Raw genomic sequence first — 24,502 nt, 5'->3', positions numbered from 1 at the left:
TTTACTACAATAATCAGATTTAAAATCACACACAGAAAACTCACGCATTTTACAACAATCCTTTGCTTGCAGAAGTTGATTAAATCTTCTCTCTTCCCGTAAGCAGGTGTAATCCCATCTCCTGTAATTTTCACAGTTCTGTTGGTTCCTGCCATGGCACCTTGGTTATCAAACCAGCTATGCTAATCAAGTCTGTTTGACTCTCTGTCTTGTGTATTCCTAGATCTCCCCCTTCTGTATCAACCAAGAACACCCCCTTGATGGCTTTATTAATTAATCTCTGCACACATTGAAGCAAGCAAGGTATCATAACTAATACAATTATTATTACAATCATTACATGCATTCCTATCCTAAGAAAGTCTTTTAGCCAAGATGTCAGACCTTAGCCACTAAACAGGTTATCTAGCCAAGATCCAAATTTTACTTTTAGTTTAAATACACAGTAAAATATAAGGAATAATTATAACAATACATAACATAATGCTTAATACATATAAGCTTGTTTTAACTAAAATTCTAATCTATTTATGGAGTCTTTAGCTTCTTAGGCGTTTATTCAGCAATTCAAATCTATCATCTGTTTCCAGGTTTTTTACACTTTTTTTCAGGGCTGAGGCCTCACAATTTTGCAACATAAACTGAATCTCTTACTAGATTAAAAAGAACAGAAAAATTTTGAAAAGCTCTGACAACAGTAGCAAGTTCAATAACTTGAGGGGATTTAAGTCTGCCACTGAACAATTCAAGACATTAAAAACATACAGGTCTTTGCATAATCTTTCAGCAGGAGTGTCCCCAGCTCCCCCCTTTTGTTGTACCAGAAGACGTTTGAGAACGCCATGGGCGCCGGGTCCGTTCTATAATTGATTGTCCTGTGGGTGAGTGAGGTATGCCCCTTTGGTGAGTGATAGCCCATAAGGAGAAGAAGTTTGCAGTTCTACAGGAAATGTATGTGGGCCATTATCTGTCTTAATCTGTTGTGGAATTCCTAAGGAGGCAAAGGCAGCAGCAAAATGACATCAAGTGTCTCTCCCTGTCTCTCCCGTGGGAGCTGAGGCAAACAGAGCACCTGAAAAGGCATCAGTAGAAGCATGCACAAATTTCAAGCGGCCAGATTCAGGAATGTGTGTCACATCTGTTTGCCAAATCTGTAGGCTTTGTAGACCTCTTGGAATGACCCCTGTGTTCACATTAGGAAGGGAGCAATACTGGCAGTCAGGGCATATAGAAATGATATTAGAGGCTTGTGCTGGAGTTAATCTGAAAAGTCTTACCAAGGCCCCAGCATTTTGGTGAAAAAGGAGTGACTCAGTTTAGCTTGTTCTAGTTTGTTAGGCAAAACATGCTGCAATGATGTGTTGTGGTGTGGGTTTTTGCTTTGAGTTTTCAGGCTAGCTTTCTATTTCATTTGTGTGTTATGATTTAAATTATACATGCCATTGTGTGTCAATTCTCTGTATCCCTGCCTCTGTTGTTAGAATTTTCCTTGCCAATCTTCCCTCGCTCAATATATCATTTGCTGTTTTGTATCGTTACACTGCTTTTGCTATTCCCATTGGATTTAGTTCTGTATCTCTGCCTTGGACTCCTCCCTGAGTGCATTCTCATTGGTTGTTTGCTTTGTATTGCCCTGTCTATAAAATCCACGGCAAGACATGTGCTCCCGGTCCTTGGGGTTCAGCTTTTAGTTTTTATTCTTCAGTTGTACCTTTAATAAATCTCCTCAGTTTACCCCAAGACCCGTCTCGCCTCTGCTTCATCTCTGCACCCCAAAAGCAACCGCTGAGACCATTGGAGTTCCTGAGCGGGGAGAAAGAGTCTCCCCGGGGGGAAATGTGACGCACCCCAATGCTGGCGTGCGCATCCTGGGAAACGCACACCGCAACAGATAAGGTGACCAAGGGGGCAATCCAAACCCCTCCAACAGAGCTTGGGGGTTTCTAGGATTTTTATTCTGAGTCCATCTCCAAGCTGGCATTGGAGAAGGAAATCCCGAACTGCTCCTGGTCATCTCCTCTTCCTCAATTGCTTCACTGCAGCTTTCCTTTGTTTTAATTTGAAAAGCACCTGGAGTGGAGACTTACATGGCAGGGGCCCATGTGATCTGTAGAAGGAATAGTACAAGTACTACCAATCATAAAAACAACACCAGTATGAAAGCAGCCCCACAGCCAATTTCTCTGAAGGATTTTGTCTCCAATGGCTGGAGAATTTGAAAGGGAATCCAGGAAGCCAACTGTGCTGATCACTTTGGCCACACTAGCACACACACTGTGTTCACTGGGTCATTTGCTAGGTCACAGCCTTCTGTGGTTTGGGAAATCATCCCTGCTTTTGCCTTTCCTGCACAGGGAAGCTCAGGCAAAGCTCACCCACTCCCAGCTGCCCTCAGAGGCAAAAGGAATGCCCCAGGAGCTCCCTGGCTGCACAACAACGGCTTCTGTAAGGAGTCCAAAATGTCTGTGTGAGACCACAGTAGTGACATTAATAGTGACTTTGTGACCCCCAGCAATGCTGTCCTAAGCAGAAATTTAGAAGGAGGATGAGCAAGTGGGAGAAAAGGAGATGCCACCTTTCCTTTCCCGCTCTGATGGCTGCCTGTTTCCTGGCCCCTCTCTCCTCAAGATTTCTTCCTGTCCTCAGAGGCTCTTTTCTCCAACTCATGAGGTGTCCTTGTGCTGCCTGCACTACTTTGCTGCAGGGATGACAGCAATCAGGCTGCCAGAAGAGGCTGAAGAGAGGCTCCGCTAATTTGAGAAATGGATGCTGTCCAAAGGGAAAAAACAAAAGAAATTGAAAGTAAAGAGCCAAAGGAGAAAGGAAAGCATCCTTTTCCAAACTGAGCTTCTATCAGGGTCAAGCTGGATTCCTCTAGCACCCAGAAACACAGACAGACACAAACGGCAGAGCGCAGATGGACTCAGCTCTGGCTTGCAGGCAGAGCAATGTCTTCCTTGGCATGCCCTTCCCCTCCTGTGCTGGCTGGCATCTTCCTTCACAGCTGGGACAGCCAAGGAAGTGGCCCACTCACCAGCTCCCTGTCTGCCACAAAACCTGGCAGCAAAGCCGCAGAGGTTCTCATCTACTTGACCGGGCCAGGCAGCACATGGGGCTGGCACAAATCCTGCTCAGCTGTCCCTGTTTGGCTGGCAGGAACCTCTAAGAGTGGGCCAGGAGGGACAAGCTGGGTGCGCTCTGAGGCTCACAGGCAGCTCCACACAGCCCTTGCCTTGCCACAGACCAGTGTAGAACCGCTTGGCAGGGACTGCTTTCCTTGAGTTCTTCAAGCCCCACTGCAGGCCTCCACCCCCAGCACTGCAATAGTTCACTGCCTTGGCTAGCAGCTAAACCTGAACACAGCAGCCAAGAGCAAAAGGGGGCCTCAGAAATGACCACAAGTTGCGAGCTCTCCTCTGAGGATTACCTAAGACACTTGGGCTTGTTTAGCCTGCAGAAGGGCAAGCCCCAAGGAGACCTTTCAATCTTGGAAGGGGCTTAGAAGAAAGATAGGGACACATCTGTTAGCAGGGCCAATTGCAAGAGGACAAAGGGGACTGCTTTTAAGCTCAAAGAGAGTGGATTCAGATTGGCTCTGAAGGTGGAAACTGTTTTCCAGGGGAGTGCTGAAACAGGGGCACAGGCTGCCCAGAGAGCTGGCAGGTGCTCCACCCCTGGCAACATTCAAGGTCAGGTTGGATGGGGCTCTGAGCAACCTGATCTCCTTGAGCATGTCCTTGCCAGTGGCAGGCAGTTTGGACTAGATGACCTTCACTGGTCCCATCTAACCTCAGTCAGTCTTGGATCCCACTTGGTTTCCATTTGAAAAGCACCCAGAGCAGAGATCACTACAGGGGGCCCATCTGATGTCCTGGAGTTTGTGCGAGGGAAGAGCTGGTGGGCCTGCAGCCGCTTTGCATCGTACCTGCAGAAGTTCCTTGGCAGAGCCTCGCCTGTCCACATCCATCTGCAGGCAGCAGCCCAGAAAGTCACGCAAGGCAGCGGGCAGCCTGAGCGTGTGCACATCTGGTGCCCCCTGCGTGCTTATCAGATACATAGCCTGAAGGAAAGGAAACATGAGAGCCTTCCTGTTTCTTCCATATCCTTAAGTGCTCACCTAGACGCCGTATTTCAAGCTCCAGTCTGCAGTGGCAATTTTTTGCCTAGCAGACCATTAGAGATGAGCCTGCTCTCCCAAAAGACAAAAGGCTCTGGTGCAGCCCCAGTTATTGCAACCTGCAAGAGGCCTTGCCTTGACAGCTCATGAGAGCCCCAGGGACCTTTTTTCAAAGTGGGCCTTGGTGGAACCAGTTGAAGCTGTGGGCATGGGATTTTGTCTAATGGAGACAGACCAGAAGGACACCGGTACCTGAGCGTACTTGCACCTTACCCTGGCACTGTTTAGACGAATGTAAGGAGTCTCTCTTTTGGCCATGTGTATTCCCACGATGCCAAGGGACCAGATGTCCACTTTGGGGCCGTATGGCTCTCCTCTCACCACCTCGGGTGCCATCCAGCGAGGGGTGCCGACCACGGACTTCCGTTTACTGTGCTCAGGGGTGAGCCAAGTACAGAGGCCAAAATCAGCTGAGGAGAAAAACAAACACTGCTTCAAAGAGGAAACCAAGGAAAAGGGTTTCTCACTCCAAGTCTCACAATGCAGTGCTCAATCTTGCTGGAAAAGCAGCTGTGCTCTCTTTCCTCAGGACTGCAGCCAAGAAAATTGAGAGTTGTCCCCTTAACAAACCTGCCACAATTCCCACCTTGGCTTTTCCTCATTCACATGAAGGTTTACACTGTAACTCTCTCCCTTTGGAAGGAGCACACACAAACCAAAGTTACTCTTGACACCTTGTGCCTCTCAGCCCCACTCAGCACCTTCCAGCCGCACCCTGAGCTCGCAGCAGTGCTCCGTGCACTCTCAGCAGCTGGCACCTGGCAGCCAAACAAAAGCAGCCCCAGCCCAGCTCCTCCCCGGAGTGCTGCGCCTGACCAAGAACACTCACCCAACTTGACGGCGCCATCCCGGCTCAGAAGGATGTTGGCACTTTTGATGTCCCTGTGGATCACCTGGTTGGCATGAAGGAAAGCCAGGCCTTGCAGGCACTGAGAGAGAAAAAAGAAACAGGAGGCCAAAAGTTAGCCTGATCTGAATTCATCACACACAAAAGGAAACTGCTCATGAAGATTCACGGATCCCACAGGAACACTGAGTGCTGGCAAGAGGAAGAGCTTGCTGCTGCAACCCCAGGAGAGCAGGATCTTTCCAAGGGAAGGCATCTTTGTTTCTGAGGGGCAAACATCAGTCGTTGCAGGAGTCTGTCCCCTGCAAAGCCAGTCACAATACTGCTGCTCCGGTGGATATGTTCTCCCCATCCCAAGGACAAAGGAGGGTTTTCCAAAAGAGGAAAAGTCCCTGCCTTAGGTACCAAGGGGATCACTGTCAGGCGGGAGACTGGAGGACAAGCGTCCGATGGCTGCCTCCACAGCAGATTTGGAAGTAGCTGATGAGTCAGTTTTCAGCAGCAAGCACCATGGGGGTGCCATGCCATCCCTTGAAGCTGAGACCTGTGAGAGATGAGTCTCCCTTTGGCTTTGCCGTTGGTCTCAAACTCGGACACCTTTGCATTTACAGGCAAAGAAGTCAGTGCAGAAAGATTGTGGGCAAAGGCTTGGAGAGGCAAAGCACAGAAGAGAAAATACAAAGGAAAAGGAGACAGAGAGTTCAACAATGGTAGAGAAGCGTAAAGAACAGACTATAGTAAGGGCAGGGACACTGGCAGACAGTTCCGTCCAGATGCTCTTGCTTCTCTGAAGCATAAGAGCAAGACAGAAAAAAAGCTCTGAACATGGAATCACTCAGCAAAGCTTTCAAAGGACAAGCCCATCCAAGCCATCCCAAGCACAAGCAGGATTCCTTACCTCGCGACAGACTGTTGCTATGTGTCCTACATCCATCCTTTTCTTTCTGACAACCTCAGCTAAAGAGCCTCCGTCCATGTACTCCAGCACCAGCAGGACAGCCCCATTGACAAGGTAGCTGGAAGAGGAAAACAACAGCGTGGAGCTGAATGTGCAAAGCTAAATTGCCGTACGGAAGAAAAGCCTACAGTTGAGTTTTGCTTCCAGGTCACTGCTAAATGAAGATGGAATGAAATGAAGACACGCTCCACCTAGGCTATCCAGTGCTTGCAATCTGTGCTGTCTAAATGGGGAAGACACGTCCACAAAAAAGGAGATGGTTCAGGTGGCAAGCAGGCAAAAAAGGCTGTTTTGGGAGGCAAAGATAAATCTGGAAGCAGACACATCCCAGCAGCTGCTTCATCATCTTCATACACAAATTGCACCCTTAATTCCAGCAACAAGGAGACACAAGTGTTCAGAGCTTTTGCCTTGGGCAAGTGGGTGTGCAGCACTGCGGACACCCTTTGGGAATTCTTGAATAAAGAACAGTCAAAAACAGGAAAACCAATTTCAAACCTGGCAAATTCTGTGTCTCCTAGTCTAGTCTTTTGGCATGCATAGCAATGGAAAAGAGTGGGAACATGGCAAGGCAAATCATTGCTGTGATGCTTTGCCAGCACTTCTCCTCTGACACTTGGAAAAATTCATGCCCCAAAACAGCAAAAGAACATGCAGCCAGTGAACATACAGGCTGCTGGCTTAGTAAGAGAGCCAGATTTCTAAGAACAGTCTCCAAGCTCTTTATGCCAGGAACCATTCCTGGGGACAAAATGCAATCTCCTCCCACGTCTCTTACAGGAGTGGATTGCTGCAATAGAAAGATCGCTTTTCAGCCAGTGAGGAAAGAGCTTTGCAATCTGTGCCTTGCATGTATGCAAACGAACATTCCCAGAACAACACCAGAACTATTTACCTTTGTAGGTAGGTGACAATATTGGGGTGTCTTTTTTCTTTCAAGACCAGGATTTCTTTTAACACTTCCTCGACACCCTGGTGCTGGAGATTAAGTTCTTTTATGGCCACCTACAATGATGTTGAAAGCTGTTAGGAGCACACATTACATGAGCCTCTTTCTCCCGTGCGCTCATGAGCCTGGATGCCTTGTCACCTGGGTAAAAAGGGAATCCAAACCATCAACCACAAAATGCTAACAACACTCTCTGCACCCACAGACTTCTCAAATAGACTTTGTTTATCGCTTACACACCTTTTGCTAGCCAAAAGCAATGTTGCTGCTGTGAAAAGAAATTGAAACCGCAGATAACACGTTAGCATTTCTAGGGGCTTTGACCAGCACTTCAGAAACTGCTGCCATTCTTGACTGTGCGCCAAAGTAAATACAGACAGACATTAGGGAGAAAATGCTGTCCAGAAAAGAACTCCAAGGCGACTCAAAGCAAAGTTGCAATTCTAGCACATCCCAACTTCTTCAGTTTGGATTTTGCATCTCTGAAGAACGTTCTTCACCACGCTCTAGACTTGTAATTATGTAGTGGGTTTAAAAACGAAGAATCCTTTCTGTGGTACATTATGGATACACACCAGGTTGAAATGGGCTTTAGGGCTTACAGAATGCCTTGTAGTGCAGTGCCTCCAAGTGCAGTTCTTGAGCGCAGCACTGCAGGTGGATCAGGAACTACTCCAGGACAATGGAGTAGTATTTGCTGAGAGCCACCAATGAGAATTCAGGACTCTGAACTTTTAGCCCCAAAGAACAGTGGGACTCTCCAAGACACACCATCGTGTCTGTTCAGTACAAGCAGCAGCTCTGTAATGGCATGTCACTGACACAGGACCAACACAAGGTTGTATTATTCAAAGCTCTTCATCAACTTCTTCACACTGATGTCTTTGTCTGTGTGTGTGTGTATGTATATGTGTGGGGGTGTGTACCAGGTTACCTAGGACTGAAATGCCAAACTGCACTCCAGACGAGATCTTTCCTTCTTTAGGTCTTGCATTATATTTTCAAACTGCACCACGTGATGGAAAACAATGGGAAATCCTATCTGTGTCTGAACCTGGGCTTAAGAGGAATTGGTCCAAAAATGAGGGCTGTTGCCATCAGCTAATCTATGCATATTTAGCCAGTAAATCCAAGCCAGTGTGTCCTCAGAAAAACACCACTGCTGTCCTTGCATCCATTCAGCTAGGTAAGAAGGACAAAGCCTGTCCAAGATGCATTTTGCAGCCTGCTTCTGCGGGACAGCCTTTGTAGCAAAGACAGGCGGCCCAAAGCTCTGGCCACAGATCCCATCCCAGGGGAAATGAGATGCAAAATCTGCATGGGCTGTTGGCACTTACCTGTTGTCCCCTGGCAGCATTCAAGGCCTTAGAAACGGTGCCAAAAGCCCTACAAAAAAGACAGCGGTGAGAACAGAGAAGCTGTTCAGTGCTGAGAAGCAAAAGGCAGCCCAGGAGGGAGCTCTCTGCTGCCTGAAGCATCTCTAAAACACCAGAGGTCATCTACTCTTCAGCCAATGGCACAGCAGCCCAGCAGCCCTCTGCCGTGCAGCGTGTGCAAGAGAAAAGAGGCGTCCAACAGGAAAAAAAAGGGCTGCTACAAATCTCCAAAGTACACACTAGAATATGGATGTGGGGGTTTTCTTTGCCTTTTCCTTTCTGTGTCTGTGCGTGTGGCGTGCCTTTCCAGGCAATGAAACACGTAGGCCTGTTGGGCCTTCTCACCTCTCTCTTGATTCTATCCGTTAAACTCAGGCAACACCACACAGCCCTTCTTAGTGTCCTGACCCCTGAATATTGTTTTCAGCAAGATTTTGGAAAGAAAACAGCTGTTATCTGACAGCTATCAGGAGGGAAGCTCTCTCTCAGGTTTTGCTTCCTTCCTTAGTGTGGCCATCTTACTTTGACTCATACAAAACCAAGTTTCCTAGGAAAACAAGCAAACTGGTGCCACACGCTTGAGGGACAGGAGGGCTTCCAGGTGCTGCTCCCTAAAGCAGGCAAGACTTTGGCACCATCCAGTTATCTTTGATGATGCCATGTGATCAGTACTGAGACAGGGACAATCTAAAGCCGGGCTCTGAAGATGCTTGCAGCTTGCCTGACTTCCCACTTGATACTGCACCACCAAAATACCTGGCCCATAGTTGTGTAGAAGGAAGTGTGGCTGCACTCACCCACTGCCAATATGTTGCCAGCCAGTGTATTTCTCTGCTGGATCTGCCATGCTCACAATGCTCCCTGAAAGAAACAAAATGCAAGAAGCAAACTTCAAAAGAGAGAGACTGACTTCTAGGAGCTCTGAAACTCAGCTCCACTCTGTGAGGCTCTGAGCAATTCATGGTCGGTTGCCTTACAGTGACATCAACAAGAACAACAACAGCAGCAGCCCCAGCAAGCCAGGCAGCTCTGAAACACACACGGCCTGCACACAGTCTGATTCTCCATACTCCTTTGCAGGTTTACCTTGAGAGCAAACTAAGCCCAGGGAGAAACCTTCAGAGCACACAGAGATCAGAAAGGAACAGGCACCAAGGCAAGTGATTGCAATCTACAAAGGGAAGGAGGGCTGAAAAATCATGACCCTTCCTTTTCTTGGGGAGAAACACTCTCTTGTGAGATTCCACAAAAGGTTTCATACTTTCAGAGTTTAAATGCCCCCTGGGATCTGGGGTGAATTTTTATCAACAGCTGCTTTTTGCAGAGCAGAAAGAATATTGCAAAGTGAATTCCAGGAGAGGAGGGCACTTCTCTACCTCCCAGCAGTTTGCCTAAAGAATGCCTTGCCAGTTTTAGAGAACAGCAGCTCATGCCATCACCAAGAACAATGGCTGTAAGAATTAGGACTCTCTTCCTTTATGAGCAGCCTAAGTTCCAAAGATGACTTTGCCCATTCCCATTTAGTGAAGAACTACAACTCCTTGTCTTCAGCCTGGGGGGCAGCAGGCACCAGCACTGGGCTCGGCCTCCTGAACACGGCCCACGTGCCCCATCTTCCCAAACAGGCACGGCCGAGACGGGTCACAAGGACAGCGCCGCTCCTCAGGCGCTGCCGTGACACACACAGCTGCCCAAAGGAGGTGCTGATCCTTTCACGAGTCCAGGCAAAGCTGCAGCACCGTGGCGGCAGCTGAAACCTCCCAGCTAAGGAAGGCTCCAGCCTCTGCAGACACATCAGCCGTCAGCGGCAGGGCAGGTATGACTAAAAGCTTGGCAAAGCCCATGAATGGCCACTGACAACCACTGTGAAGAAGCCACAGCCAGACCGAGCTCCATCACAAGCTTGTTGACACCACTCGAGACAGAAGATGGTTGTCTCAGAGTTCAGACCCACGGAGGAGTAGATCAATCCACCCTCTGTCCCAAGAGTTGATGGCAGACACTGAGTAAAGCAGGCTCTCTTTACCTCACCGGTTATTCTCTGACAGCCCTGCACTGCCAGCCCTTGCCAGTTAAAAGAACCAGCTGAGTTTTACTGCAGAGTCGCCAAGGCCTTGGTGTGCTTTCCTAGAGTATTGAGGCCGATGCTTAGTATTCCAAGAGTATTCACTGGCTGGGCATTAACCGTGACAAAGTGCCCCGTACTGGAGGAATGTGCTGCAGAGGGGCTGCAGGCTTCCTCCTGAGAATTGCCTGCAGGGCAGTTTTGTCTGACCGTGCCACATTGATGTGACTTTTCAAGATGTACCTGATGTTCTTTTCAAGGAGGTTGGGTTAACCAAACTGTAGAATTCTCATCACAACCAAGAAGGAATCGTAGAAGTAATACCAGTCCTAAAAACAACCCCAGTATGAAACCAGCCCCACAGCCAATCAACTTCTCAGAAGGATTTGGTCTCCAAGGACCAGTGACAAGTCAGGAGTCTAAAGGGAATCCAGGAAGCCAACTGTGCTGATCACTTTGGCCACACTAGCACACACACTGTGTTCACTGGGTCATTTGCTAGGTCACAGCCTTCTGTGGTTTGGGAAACAATCCCTGCTTTTGCCTTTCCCGCACAGGGAAGCTCAGGCAAAGCCCACCCACTCCCAGCTGCCCTCAGAGGCAAAAGGAATGCCCCACGAGCTCCCCGGCTGCATCCAAGCACAACAATGGCTTCTGTAGGGAGTCCAGAATGTCGATGTGACACTGGGGTGAGGAGGAAGATGTGGTACAGCTGATGCTGAGGCACACACACAACACACTGCTCCATTGCACAGGAAATCCACAGGACGTACTCAGCATCTTCAGGCATTGCTTCTCTCTCTCCTGGCTTGACCAGCATGAACTGTCCATGCTCGAGTTTTCAGGCTGCAGAGGGGAGACTCCTTCTTTGGAGGACGCTGCTGCAGAGCCTGTGTCCATCTGGGACAAGAAATTAATTTGTGTCAGAAAGGTGGCTGGCAGAGATTCCCCAGACAGCCCATTTCAAAGGGAAGCCCTTTGGAACAACACTGGTGTAAGGCTGCAAGCTGAGCTGTCAACTCTTCCACCTCAAATCCAACCCAAACAAGCAGTCAGAGACTACAGCTTGGCACAGCCAGCCATAGTAGAGACTGTGAAAGGGAAAAAGCAACTTGAAATTTCACCCTCTTCTCAGCACTGCATTCACCATGGACAGGGACAACTTGTTCGGAATCTGTGTGGGTCACCACGTTCACCTGAACAGACCTCTCAAAATACAAAGCCAGCACTTTGTGGACAGCAGAAATACATTCACAGCATTGCCGGCCCACTGGCCAAAGCATTAGCCCTGCTGCCCACGGCAGCCGCTGAGATTCAGTGGCCCAGTAAGAGTCCTTGTGACCAGCTGCCGTGGAGAACACAGAGTATTGCCTCCATCTACCTGCTGCTGTGCAGGGGAAAGGTGAGAAGAGGAGAGACCCCTTGTTGCATGAGTGCAGTGCCTACTGCTCTTCCACTCACCTGCTTTTGTTCACACAGCCTGTACTGCAGCTGGATCCTGCGCATCCTTTCCATTTCTTCTTTGTGTCTCTTCTCCATTGCCTTCATCTCCCTCTGAGCTTGCTGTAGCTTGTCCTTGATATTGTGTCAGGAAAAATCTTACTAGCACCTGCCTCTGTGCATCCAGTGCCTGCAGTAGTCCTTGCCTTCCCTCGCCTGAGATCTATAGTCCATGGCGCCATTCCTGCCCTTCCCTCTGCTACCTGGCTGGTCAGGCTCACCTGCCCATTCTCCCGCTCCTTACTCAGCTCCAGCCTCAGCTGCTTGACTTGCTGCTGGCTTTGGATTAGCTTGCTCTCCATCTGGTGCATTCTGGTTAAGACAGCAGCCTTCTGATGCTGGAGCTGCACAGAAAGGAAGAGAAGACCGCGTTAAACTTCCCACACACCACTTGTGTGGCAAGCAACATTGATGTGCTCGTGCTCTCCAAGAGTATTCTGTTCTCATTCTTGAGTTTACCAAGGCCTAGCTAAGACACAATCCCACCCAGACAGACATTGTGCAGAGAAGCAGAGCCATTAAGGAGCTCACAGGAGTCCAATACAACACACAAACTCTCTTTTCACACTCTTTGCCTTTTGACTGGCTCTGTTTCGTATGATTGCTTATTCTGCTTCTATGATGACAGCTTCCTGCTTCATGTCAAGCAGCCTTTTCTCCTGCTCCCCCTGTACCTCTGCCACGAGGTTTGCCTGTTCCTCCAGCTGCTGCTGCGCCTCCAAACGCTGTTGTTCCAGCTGTCTCTCCTGCCGAGGGGAAGAGACATATCCAGATGAAGTCCCAGCTATGCTCTCCAAAGAAAAAAATGGAAGCCTCATCCCTTCCACAACCCCCGACCTGAAGAGTTCACAGTACTGTCTTTGTGCCCTCCAGCACTCCTGTCTTAACCAGAAACTTAGCAGGAGGGTCAGCAAGTGAAAGGAAAGGAGATGCCACCTTCCTTCCCTGTTCTGATGGCTGCCTGTTTCCTGGCCCCTCTCTCCTCAGCATTTCGGCCTATTTTCTGAGCCTCTCTTCTCAAAGTTCCTCTGCCTTTTGATCAAGGAAAAGCTGCAGGTGGACTGCAGGACAAGGAGGGGGCCAGCACCCCAACGCCCTAGTCACAAGACAGGCCAGCAACAGGGACCTGTGGCATATGTTTCAAGCCCAAAGGGAAGATGTGCGTCCACTGTGGAAGGACAGAAAGCAGGGAACCCCGCTGCTGGGACCGCAGTTGGCAGCGAGGTCAGCAGCAGTTGGCTGCATGGCACGAGGCTGTGGGGAAGATCCTGCTCCTTTGCTGCCATGCCTTGGGTGGTGACCACCCAGCCTCCTGGGGAACTTGACTTTTGCCCATCCTGAAGCTGTAGCTGCATTTACTGTCCCAGCACCATCCTCTACGTCTTCACAGGCCTTCAGGTATGATTCCTTGAAGCCCTCTGCTGCCTGGCCCAGCAACATGTAGCCTACAGCACATGCTTGCAGCCATGTCCCATCCTCAGGCTGCTCTTCTGCTAAGCCTGCCCACCCAGCTAGCCTGAAAACTTCAGGTGCGTATTGTTTCTTACCAAGTTTTCCTGGAGCTTCCTTTTTTCTTCTTCCTGAGCAGATTGCCAGAGTCTGAGAGCCTTGATGTACTGCTCTTCCATCCTGCGGAGCTGTTGGGCCATTTCTTCACATTGCTGCTTGCTGAGAGATCTTACAGCTTGCAGCTCACGACCAAGGCCCCTCACATCCTCTGCAAAGATGGCAAAGGGCAAGTCAGAGACTCCCCAAGCAGAGCACTCTACTGACCTTAAGCCCTTTCAGTTTCAGGCAAGGAGGGACCTGCGCCCAGCTCCTTCACTCCTCAGAAGCGCTGCAGACAGAGCTGGCTACAAAGCAATTGCTCTAGGCAGGGCAATCACCAGAAACAAAGCGCACGAGGCTCTCACCAAGTATCACCTCCTTGGCCTGCGTGGCTGTGCGAACTTGGCCTTCCAGACAGCTCCTGGCCATCTCCAGCTCCGAGATGCGCCGCTGAGCCGCCTGCAGGCTGCTTTGCAGGCTCTCCTTCACTGACCTACAAGTTGTGAAGATGAAGAGAAATTGTTCCTGACGCCCAGGGGCACTTTTTCCAGTAAGATGTACCTTCAGATCCCTATACCTGATGATGGAAAATGGCTTACATGGAAACTCAGATACAGCAAGACTATTTCTGCCACTCAAAATAGCAAAGCAGGCGCCACCAGGTGATTGGGTAGCCTTTCCTCATGACCTTGCCCAGGACAGAAAGCCCAGCTGAGTTTGATCTCAGCAGCCAAAGCTCAAATTGCTGTTGCCTGACGTATCCCACATGGGACGTATCCACCACATGGGTGGCTGTGCCCACAAAGTCTCGGCCAATGAGCAAAAGCCCAGCCTCTGCTCACAGCCCTGAGTTCATCAAGAACTTCCAAGTCACTTAGCAGGGCAACAGAACACAGTGAGTTCCTTGGTGACTTGTCAAAGTTTAAAGCTATTCATTGTCTACCTAGAGGTTCTTTGTTTTCCAGACGCTGTCTAAGTAAAAGGGACTAAAGGAATGCACTGAACTATGCATGAAAACTCCGGCTTCTGGCAGCATGAGTAGGAAACCAGAACAAGGCTTTCATCTGAACAAGAACTGCTTGGGAGGAGGGACAGATATCTTGCCATTTCAGTTACTGGAAGTTCATGAACAAGAGCACTTGCTACCTTGATTTAGGGCTAACTAAGCCAGCAGTGCACAAATGTCTGCGCACTTTTTAAAAAGGAAGTGGGACCAGACAAAGGCACCTTGACGGGTTACAGCGATGGGTGGACAAGGGCGCAAGCATCAGTGCTCAGCAAGAATCCCCAGACACTGTCAAGATTCACAAGACCTTTCCCTGCTGCTGCTGCTAGTAAGCAGCTCTAGGTCCTGCACCATACTTCACCAGAGTTAGCTCAGAAGACTCTCAAGATTTTCAGCATGACCCTCCAGCTTCACCAAAGGGTCAGCACCCTACTCACAGCAATCACATATAGGAGCATTGAATTCTGAAAATACCATGTAAACTACTTGGCAAGGAAAGATTGATGTTCACGTGCACTGAAGGAGAAACCAAAACCAGATAGAAACTTCCATTTCAGCAAACATCTGCATGGTTTCCCTGGTATTCAATTCAGTGCCAAGTTGCATTTGCCATAGGAATGTGCAAAGGGTCCCAAGCAGGCTCCCAAGAAGAGCTTTGAGAGCCTGAGCTGTCAGAAAAATAACATTCAGGTATTTTTCTCATTATTTCATTTTTCTCATGTCTCTCCACGTCTCTGTCAGAGAAACATCCGGAGAGCACACAGGAGGCAATCAATCCTGATAGAACGCTTACCACCTTTGTAATTACAGACCTTCAATAATGCCTCATCCAGATTCTCCTCCCTGCCTTTACCTGGTCTCTACCAGCTGCTTGGAAAGGCCTCGTAGCTTCCGCTCCGTGCCTGGCAGCTGGGCTTCCAGGGCAGCCTTCTCTTGTGCCAGCACCGTTTCCTCTCTGCACACCTGGGACAGCGTGTCCCCTTGGCGAGAGGACTCCTGGAGCAGCCTCTCCAGAACCCTGGGGGATGGCCCCTGTGGGCGGCAAACCTGGAAGCAAGGGGGGCACCATTTTCCAAGAGGAACAACAACAACAACAACACAGTCTCGGTCTTAGCTTGCTGCCAGCAGCAGCATTTGGGGTGGTCTTGCTAGGGCGGCAGTCCCCTCTCCCACAAGTGCTGCCTAGGAATAAGGTGAGCGTACCTTTGGCACCGCCAGAGGAACCTCTTCCTTCAGCAGATCCCTGTGAGGCTGCAATTCCTCCGCTGTCTCTGCTGACGTTTCAAAGGCCCGGGCTAGCGAGGAGTGGTGCTTTCTCTCAAGGGCAGACAACTGCTCCCATCTACGCCAAGGGACAGACAAATAAGCCTTTAATAGCAACACAGTCTCCTTGCAAAAACCACAGCTTCATACCATGTCCCACATAGGGCAGGCTCAGGGGCTTCCAACAGCCCTCTAGTTCCACCTCAAGAGAATGCTGCAATGCCCTCCCTAGACCAGCATGTCTCTTTGTCATTTGTGCAGGTGAAAGAGTCTGTAGCAATGAGAAAGTAAAACCAGCTTCCAGAAGCCAAAAGCCAGGTACTTCCAGAAAGCTTAACAGCTTCCTGCCTGCTAGGTCTTATGCTGCTCTCTGATACAGTGGACTGATACTGGACTTGTAAAAGTTGTCTTTGGCTAAGACACGCTTGGCAAGTCCAGATGAGTGCTCTCACAACTACTCTTGCTTTCACTAGGGGAACAAGGAAAGAGCCTGCAAGCTACAGCTTGAGGAGGAGATGGGTACACATTTGCAATCCAATAATGAAGAGATCCCAAGATGGTTTAGGCCGGCAGGGACCCCAGGAAGCCTCTAGCCCAGTCTTCAGCTCCAAGCACTTGGTGTCAGCTATGGCATCTGGACAGGCTGCTCAAGGCTCTATCCAGCTGGGGCTTCCAAATTTCCAGGGCTGGGATCTGCACAAGCTCTCTGAGGTGCTTCTTCTGCTGCACGATTGCCTTTGCAGTTCAATTGCCTTTGCTGCCCTCAAGCCCAGCCTGGACCTCCCCTGCTTTTACTCTGGTCCAGTTCTCAGTGCTTTTTGTCAAGGTTCCAGGAGCCAGTCCCAGGAGGCAGCAATGCTCTAGGTGGCTCAGCAGCCGGACCTGCCCACGGGCTGCCCTACCCCGACTGTGCTGAGCAAGTCAAATGATGAGAAGCCAATTTGTTCTTTGACACGGGGACTCCTAAAGCCCAGCAATGCCCACCCCTGCCCAGAGATAGTGAGAAAGCTTAGCACACACCTGAAATCCCGGGCTTCGCACACTCTATCCATGCTCTCCTGCTGCTCCGCCTCTCCTGCCTGGGCCCAGCAGTCCTGACTGGCAAGAATCTCTCCTGCTGGGGCCTGCAAGGAATGGGCAGGGAAAAAGCACAAACAAACAGTAGGGAGTAGGGATGTTGGCTCCTGAGAGCTTTGAGAAGCAGAGACACAGCTCACGTGAAGACAAAAGCTGGTGTGTGGGGGTGTTGATGTGGGTAAGCGACTAAGCCTTGGCTTGTTCTGTAAGCGTCTGAAGAGAAGCAAGGAACATTTCCCTGCTTGCCTGTGGTCAACTGGCTTCCCCTCAGGATTTCAGGCCTTACAGAGCAGCCAAGAGGAACTGCATTGCAGACCTTCAGAGACAGACCTTGTCTCTGCCATGCACAGCTGCTCAGGATTCTTCTCAGCAAACTTGGGTCATGTCAAGGTTAAGGCTGTCCTGGAAGCAGTGACTGTGGCTGCCTAGCTAGGGCAGGGAGAGGGGCAGGTCCCTGCAGGCAACGGTGCCTCCTCCCTACCCCACAAGGCTGTGAACTGCGCCTTGGGACCACTCTGTGCGCTGACAACAGGAGCCTGCACAGACACTGTGCACAAAGGGGCTCACTTTCACACCAGTAGCACTAAAGGACATCCTGCTGCCGCTTATCTGACACCAAGGGAAGTTCACAGTGCCTGTCACAATGCCAGGAAAATGATGCCTGCGTGTGGAAGTTCAGATCCCGTTTCCCACCTGTCAGTGGACGGGCTGAAGAGCCAGGTCATGGCAGCACTCCAGCCCTCAGCATCTTCAGCCACAAAGGGCAAGTGCTGCCTGATCACAGACCTGCAGCTCTGCGCTGCACCAAAGCTTGGCACTGTACCAACCAAAGCTGCCACTTACTGGTTCCAGATGCTCCGGCCCTGGACTGACAGCACGTGCAGGTAAGTTGTCCTTTGCCTCCTCTTTAGCCTCTGGAGGAAGAGAGCGAGCCAGAGGAGGTTCTTCTGCTGGTGCTGTGGTGCTCTGCAGACAGACAGCAGCGTGAGGGACAGAGAATAACCTGGCGTTTAGAACCTTCTTTGTCCTGAGCTCTATCCCCAGCTGTGGTAAGGACAAGTCATGGATTTGGATACAAGTGGGGTCCTCAGTCATTAAAACTGAATTCAAGGGGGCTGATGACACTAATGTTTGGATGGGACTGCATATGCTTCCGAAGGAGATATTTCAGCCTGGCTACAATCAACGTACAGCCTCCTGTCTGCAAAACTTGACTTTCATTAGTTAAAAGCTCTTCAGCGGAAAAGCAGGAAACTGATGGAATGCTTTTGGTAGTGCTCATGCAGACATTGACGCGTGCTTCCTTTCAACCTGCCAGGCTGGCACTCAACTACAACAGACCAAGCCCACAGCTTGCTCCACAATCCTCAGACACCAGGAATGTCAAGGGTGCCCATCCCACTCACCGAACCACGGCCTTGACTCCTTCCACCTCTGAGGCGACCTGCAGGTGGAAGGGAAAATGAACCAGGTGATGTTACAAAACTGTCTGTGCTGAGGAAGCCCACAGAATAAGATCACCCAAGCAGAGGGCATTTTCCTTTCACAGCATCCCTCCCAGAGCAACACTTCTTTAGCACAGCAAGCAAGACTGCAGGCCAATACCCTAGGCTGTGTCAACCTCTTGCCGGCCAAGTTTCTGTTAAGAAATTTGGCCGGGAAAATGCAAATTGTTCCTCAGCACTCAGGGCCTACATTGTAGCTCATTGTCCACGCTACAGCTAAAGTGGCTTGTTTCTCCTCTCTTTCCTGGGCTTTAATTTTCTTTTTGTAAAATGCATGCAGCATGTCCCTTGTGGTTGCTGTGAACAATTCCCCACAAAAGCTTTCTCCAAATGCCTCTTAGTGCTTGCAGTTCTGTTCAGACACAGCACAAGCCCAGCTGTGGGTTTCAGGCGCACACACAAGACGGCTTGGCACTCGGCCCTTCAGCCCAAAGCCAATGGCTCTTGTAGCACACAGAGAGGGTCCAGTTCAACAGGCGCATCCTTTAAGGATGGAGCACAGAAAAAAGCTGCTTTCCCTCAGTTCTGGAGAGAACCGCACAGTTTTTAGAAGGACACCTGCAAAGCTCTCCTAGCCTGAATTTTGGAAGTTGTCCACAGCCTGCTGGGCAAGAGACACCCTCTTTTTAGCCGAAGCTGTTGGCAGAAGCTCTACCAACACAATGGCACCTTTATGGCACTTTGCTCTCAATGTGCTGCCCCAAGGGATAAACTTCGACTTACGTCTCAGACCATTCAAAAATCTGCGGGATGACACTGATGAAAAAGCCCTGCTGACTGCTCTACGGACTCGCTCCATCGTTTCAGCAGGGCTGCTCCAGTCCGTGGGTCAGAAAACAAAAACGGAAAAAAAAACCCACTTGCACAAGTCCCCAGACTGCGCAAGGAAAAAGGGACACAAAAGGACACCCGTTGTAATCCACGGACTGTCCAAGAAAGAGGTGAAAACAAAAGACACCTTCCCAAGTCCCCAGACTGTTCAAAAAACAACGAAAATAAAAAAGGACACCGGCACGTGTCCGTACACCCTACAACCGCAGGGGAAAAAAAAAAACAATGCCTACACAAGTCCACAGACTTGTGCAACAGCAGGCAAAAGAAACAGACTCCCTTGTCAGGGCACAAACTGTTGCCTGAGAACAGCTCCGTCAAGGCAATCCTCCTGCAACGAGCACGCCAAGAGCTGCTCTGGGCGCTGATGCCTTGCATGCACCAGGGCAACCTCGTCTTGACAGCACTGTGATGTGGCAGCCCTCCACTGACATCACAATAGCAGCTTCTATGGGTTGCTCTGTGAACTTATGCATAGCAACCCAACCTCCTCTGATGCAAAAGAAAGCCCAGAAAGTTCTCCTCTGTCCCAAAGGAGCACAAAACCCCCTTGCAGTCCGTCACCCATAGCTCAGAGGATTGTTGCCCTGAGATTTCCTAATTTGCTGAGCGTACATATTAAAGTGGAAGTGTGCAGCTTCTCACACTCGTAAATGTAAACACAAGATCGTGTTTTGTAAATACTGCCCTTGTTATGGATTCCTTCTCCAAGAGAAGGGGAGGCTGAATGACAGCCTCCTTGACCAATGTGGGTGAGAGGTGGAATAACCACCCTCCAATCCATGGTCACCTTGTGAGAGGTATGTAATAGGAAGAATAAACTAAGGGTGGGCTCTCCTGCCTGCTGCTCTGTTTGAACCCAGACCTCTGTCTCCTGAGTGTCCTTATCTAGCTAGGCTCGCGGTGACAGAGGATCAAAAGTAACACAAAACAGACACCGAGCCCATACCCCCTGTATACCAAGCTGAACACTGAAAAAGAACCGGGATGTGAGGAAACCCAAGAAAACGTGCCCTTTGGCCACCACTGCTTCTGACTAAATTCAAGAACACTTGCTTAAATTCTCAAAGGGAAACTGTGCTTTAATAATATCCTGGAAAGTTCCCTAAATTGGAATGCCTGTCATTCCTATCCATTCACTGCATGGCTAACACCAACTAGCACACTGTAAGGCGTGCTGAAGGAAGAAGGATACTTTAGTGGGGAAAAAAAGCTGAGCAACAAACCACCCATATGTGTTTGTATGACACTGAACAGCGTTTGTGTGGTCAATATGGCAGGGACATGTCCTCTGCAGGGAGCAGTGCCCATGTTCTGTCCATGGTAGGGACTGCCCTTGGAGAGACCTTCACAGTGTGGATGCATCCATGGGCACATTTGCCCATTCTCTCTGCTTCCCTCAGCTCCCAAGTCAGCCCTTCTCTTGAAAATGTTCTCTGTCCAACACTAAGGTCCCAGTGCCTTTGCCAAAACCCACTGCCTTTGGCTTGGGGGAAACCTGCAAAGTCAGATTCCTCCATGCATGTGGGTTGGAAATCTCTATCCTGCCCATGGTGGATACGACGTGCTGCATAGCACTGCATTTTTCAGTCATTTGCTGCACTCTCATTTCTGGCTTGCAGGAGCTGAGTGAATTGATCCTGGTTTTCCTGAGCTAACTTAGTCTTGTCTTTTCTGGAGCACATAGCTCACACAACTGCAAAGTCCATGTCTGCTGCGGATAGTTGCAAGCACCAAACGGGGCAAACGATACCAAGTGCAGGTTCTGTGAAATTCTCCTCTGTCATTTCATTCCATACCTCCCCACAACGTGCCACGGGAAGGAGCAGACAGGTGCCAGTCTCACGGGGAACAGGAGAAGACAGCAGGTCAAGAACAGGACTTACGCCCATGGCTAGAGGAAGCAGAGGAATTTGGAAGGCAAGTGAGTGCTTGAGATGGCAGAGGCCTGCCAAGCTGCCTGCTCTTGTCTTGCTGCTGAAACCGAGAACTTTTGTGCTCTTGAGAACAACCCTTGGGCCTGAACCCCACTGGAATCAGAATGTCTTGGAGGGATTGGCATGTGCCGAGGAATGGCTTACACTGCTCATTTTTTTGGCAATTAACCAGGCCATGTTTTAGAAAGGAGGAACCCAAGTGAGTCTTCGGAGCTTCCTGGAAGGAACAAAGCCCTTTGACAGCAAGCAGCATTCCCTGGCTGTTGTCACAGGAAAAATCCCAACAAGCCGAAGACACCTGGATAAAAGGCTGAAGACAATTTGTGCTACTTTGGCCTGCAATAGCAAGGTCCTGGAGATGCAGGTGAAGGGGCACATAGTGTCCCTGTGTCCTGTTTCTGCATCCTTCTGGGAACCAGAGGAATCCTGCCTCCACCTGTGAGGAACTCAGCCTGGGAACTAATACTTCCTTTCTGCTTTGGCCTTTGTCTTTTTTCTTTCTTTTGGACAGGATTGCTTTGTAACACCAGCTGAGCCTGCCTCCAGCCTGGCTGACTGCACCCAGTCAGCAAAGGCACTGCAGGAAGCCTGGGGAGGAGGCACCGGTGCTCGAGGAGGCTTTGTGCGCTGGCAGCCCAGCGCAGGAGCGGCAATCAGAACCCCGAAATCCTGCACTCCATGGGAAGATTGCCTTCCTCGTCAGCCCGCGCTGAAGCTGTGCAGTGCCCCTGCTGCAGCTGATCCTGACGATAAGAGAGGGACTCAGGAGACATTTTCTGGGTTGTGAGCAGATCCGAGCAGGAGGCAGGAACCCCTGCAGTTTATTTACAAAGTAACTTATATACATCTTCTATAATGTCCATCCATTGGAGGACATTTCCCACCTCCTAATCACCACTGGTCAAACTGTCCATCACCTTTCTCCTCCCATCTAGTAATATGTAAACAATGGGAGACAGTTAGCTAAACATAGCCAGTGTTTACATTAACAAGCGTGAGAGAAGCTGCACATGCTCTTTCAATATGAGCACTTGACATACAGGAAAAAACCTCATGGCAACAGTGCCCCTGTTGCGAGAAAGGAGCAGAGCATCCTTTCAAACAGGCATCAATATGATTAGCTTTGATCTCTGCTGTTTATTCCTGGTATACTCCTTTTATCAGGTTACAGAGAGGAAAGCAAGCACAGCTAAACAGTTGGTGATTGGCTAAAAGTACATATACATATACATTAAATGATTGTTCATTGGTCCATGTTTTTTGGCATCTAGTTCACCTTTTGTTCTACCTTATGAATAGCATTCTGTTTTCTACATCCATGAGAAGGCCTAGCAAGTTGTTACACGTATTCAGCATCCGTGAGGAAGCATCCGTGCAAAGGCACACTAAATTATTACAATTGCTACTTTCTTACTAATTCAAGGTTTACAAGACCAGCACAGGAACAGTACAGACTCTCATACTGTTCCCTGGTAGCAGGGATTGTTCAAACCCCCTATCAATAAATCATGACCTCGCTCTTCTAAAAATTCTTCTACATGCCCCGGCGCTGTGCCTCACGCACGGACAGTCCCGTCACGACAGATTTTGTGTGTGAGGAGTAGGTTACCGTGGTTTCCCCAGCCACTTTTTTCATCACTAGTGCTCTATTTTCACTCATCAATGCTAGCTGTCACACCAAACACCAACATCAACCGTAAAAATTTAGTACACCACATGTGTTCCAGTGGGATTAACAGTGTCAGCTCCTTGCTGCAGAGCAGATCTATGAGGGGGTTTGCATGCTGAATTTCTATTCCCACAGACGTAAAATTTTCCATGTCAAAATCCCACGTGCCAAGCAAGCTTGGTGCTTTTTATGAGATAAGGTAAAAGGAAAGCTTGGTATGAGCACCCAGCTGAGATAGCAATCAATGGTTTGAGAGATGGCATACAGTAATATTTGCTTCTTGGTTCATTGTTCCAGCTAAACCTCACTCCTATGTCTGCCATGTGTGTACAAACATGCAGCAGCCCGGAGCAGGGCTGCAGTTCCCCAGCACTGCTGTCTGGCCTTTTCCTGGCACATGTGGCCCTGCAGCTCATGCAGCTGTGCTATCCCTCCCTACTGCTCCCATCACCAGCAGCTGGAGTGGGAAGCCAAGGTGCGGGAGGAATTCAGTGGCTTAAAAGTGGCTGGGAAAGAACGGAAATAGGCCAATATCTGCCAAAATGAAAACAACCAGAGTTCAACTTAACTCTCTGTGTGGAGAATCTGTCATTAAGGCCCAACCCAACATGCAAGCCAAAATCTTTTCTGATTTAATTTTGTTTATTCAGTTAGGCAGCTACTTTTCTAACAGGTTTCTTCAACCCATCTGAGATTCCATTTGCAAATTATTTTTGTGCTCCTCAGACTGTATTGCTTGGTCTGTAATACTTTTATTCTACTGAAAAGGTAATTTAAGAAACAAAAGGAAAATACTTGCACTAACTTACTACTTAAATTAAAAAGTGACATTTTGTGTGCAAGTCTCAAATCAGACAGGACAAAATGAGCAGGCAATTGATAGTCCAGGACCAGAATGTCCACATGCCAAAAAATTCCCAGGGTTGTTGTGCCACCTTTGCCCATGCACACATACAAACATAAACGTGGAAAGACACAGCCACAGCGCATCGCAAAAAGAATATTTCTCACCATTTCACCTCAGTCCTTCATGAAAGCATTCTGAAGCACCACAGCTTCGATCTGGTGAAGAGACCTAATGCCACAGGCAGCTAAGAGGGCTTACTGAAGTCATGACAAACTAATACCCTGTTTGGGTCTCTGGAATTCATTCTGACTTCCTGGACAGCAGAGAAAGATTCATCACTTGACAGAACAGCACTGATAGCAGTAGAGCAAAAAGGATGTGATAGGGAAAGTGTACTGACTAAATGAATTAGCAAGTTCAGAATATAAAATGGATTGTTGGAATCAAAAAAGGGTCAGGTGCACTTTGGATTTCATGCCTCTGTAGGAATGCACAAGGAATGGAAACAAATTCCTTGCTCAAAGTGAGTGAGAGAGGAATGTTTTCTTTTTAAGCACACACCCCACATGCACAGGGATATTGTACAAGCTGAAAATAACTGCACTTGGTGCGGTGGATTAGGTTTTGATAGTCCAGACACAGAGAAACCTACTTCTGGAATCAAAGAATTAGAAAACCAGAGAATCATTAAGTTTGGAAAAGATCTCCAAGATTGTTGAGTCCAACCTTTGACTGATCACCAACTTGTCAACTAAACCACAGCCACATCCAGTTGTTTCTTGAACACTTCCAGGGATGGTGACTCCACCAGTGCCCTGGGAAGCCCATTGCAATGCTTGACAACCCTTCTGAGGAAGAAATTCTTCCTGCCATCCAAACCTGAATGTCTGCAGGTGCAGCTTGAGGCTGTGTGCGCTTGTCCTGTCACTGCCTCGGAGAAGAGGCCA

At 49.2% G+C, this 24,502-nt stretch overlaps 3 protein-coding genes across 3 annotated transcripts; all 3 read right to left on the bottom strand.

Moving 5' to 3' along the window:
- Positions 1-494: 494 nt before the first annotated feature.
- On the bottom strand, positions 495-9,072 carry LOC134564530 (serine/threonine-protein kinase PAK 3-like). Its single transcript, XM_063423425.1, has 9 exons — positions 9,029-9,072; positions 8,269-8,317; positions 6,878-6,987; positions 5,923-6,040; positions 5,007-5,106; positions 4,391-4,587; positions 3,926-4,060; positions 2,576-2,769; positions 495-2,107 (listed from the first exon to the last, which is right to left on the bottom strand). The coding sequence occupies exons 1-9, from the start codon at positions 9,070-9,072 to the stop codon at positions 2,011-2,013; spliced, it is 1,044 nt and encodes a 347-aa protein (XP_063279495.1). The 3' UTR covers positions 495-2,010.
- LOC134564611 (serine/threonine-protein kinase PAK 3-like) lies at positions 9,053-12,125 on the bottom strand. The gene is made up of 3 exons (XM_063423536.1): positions 11,834-12,125; positions 11,146-11,272; positions 9,053-9,168 (listed from the first exon to the last, which is right to left on the bottom strand). The coding sequence occupies exons 1-3, from the start codon at positions 11,918-11,920 to the stop codon at positions 9,101-9,103; spliced, it is 282 nt and encodes a 93-aa protein (XP_063279606.1). The 5' UTR covers positions 11,921-12,125; the 3' UTR covers positions 9,053-9,100.
- A 352-nt stretch (positions 12,126-12,477) lies between these two features.
- Positions 12,478-18,048, bottom strand: LOC134564529 (ciliary rootlet coiled-coil protein 2-like). The gene is made up of 7 exons (XM_063423424.1): positions 17,610-18,048; positions 16,710-16,813; positions 15,630-15,768; positions 15,280-15,473; positions 13,786-13,913; positions 13,420-13,589; positions 12,478-12,618 (listed from the first exon to the last, which is right to left on the bottom strand). The coding sequence occupies exons 1-7, from the start codon at positions 17,859-17,861 to the stop codon at positions 12,478-12,480; spliced, it is 1,128 nt and encodes a 375-aa protein (XP_063279494.1). The 5' UTR covers positions 17,862-18,048.
- Positions 18,049-24,502: the final 6,454 nt, after the last annotated feature.

This window comes from Prinia subflava, chromosome Z (assembly GCF_021018805.1).
Source record: "Prinia subflava isolate CZ2003 ecotype Zambia chromosome Z, Cam_Psub_1.2, whole genome shotgun sequence".
NCBI classification, from domain to species: Eukaryota; Metazoa; Chordata; class Aves; order Passeriformes; family Cisticolidae; genus Prinia; species Prinia subflava.
This window is presented reverse-complemented; position numbering and strand designations above follow the sequence as displayed.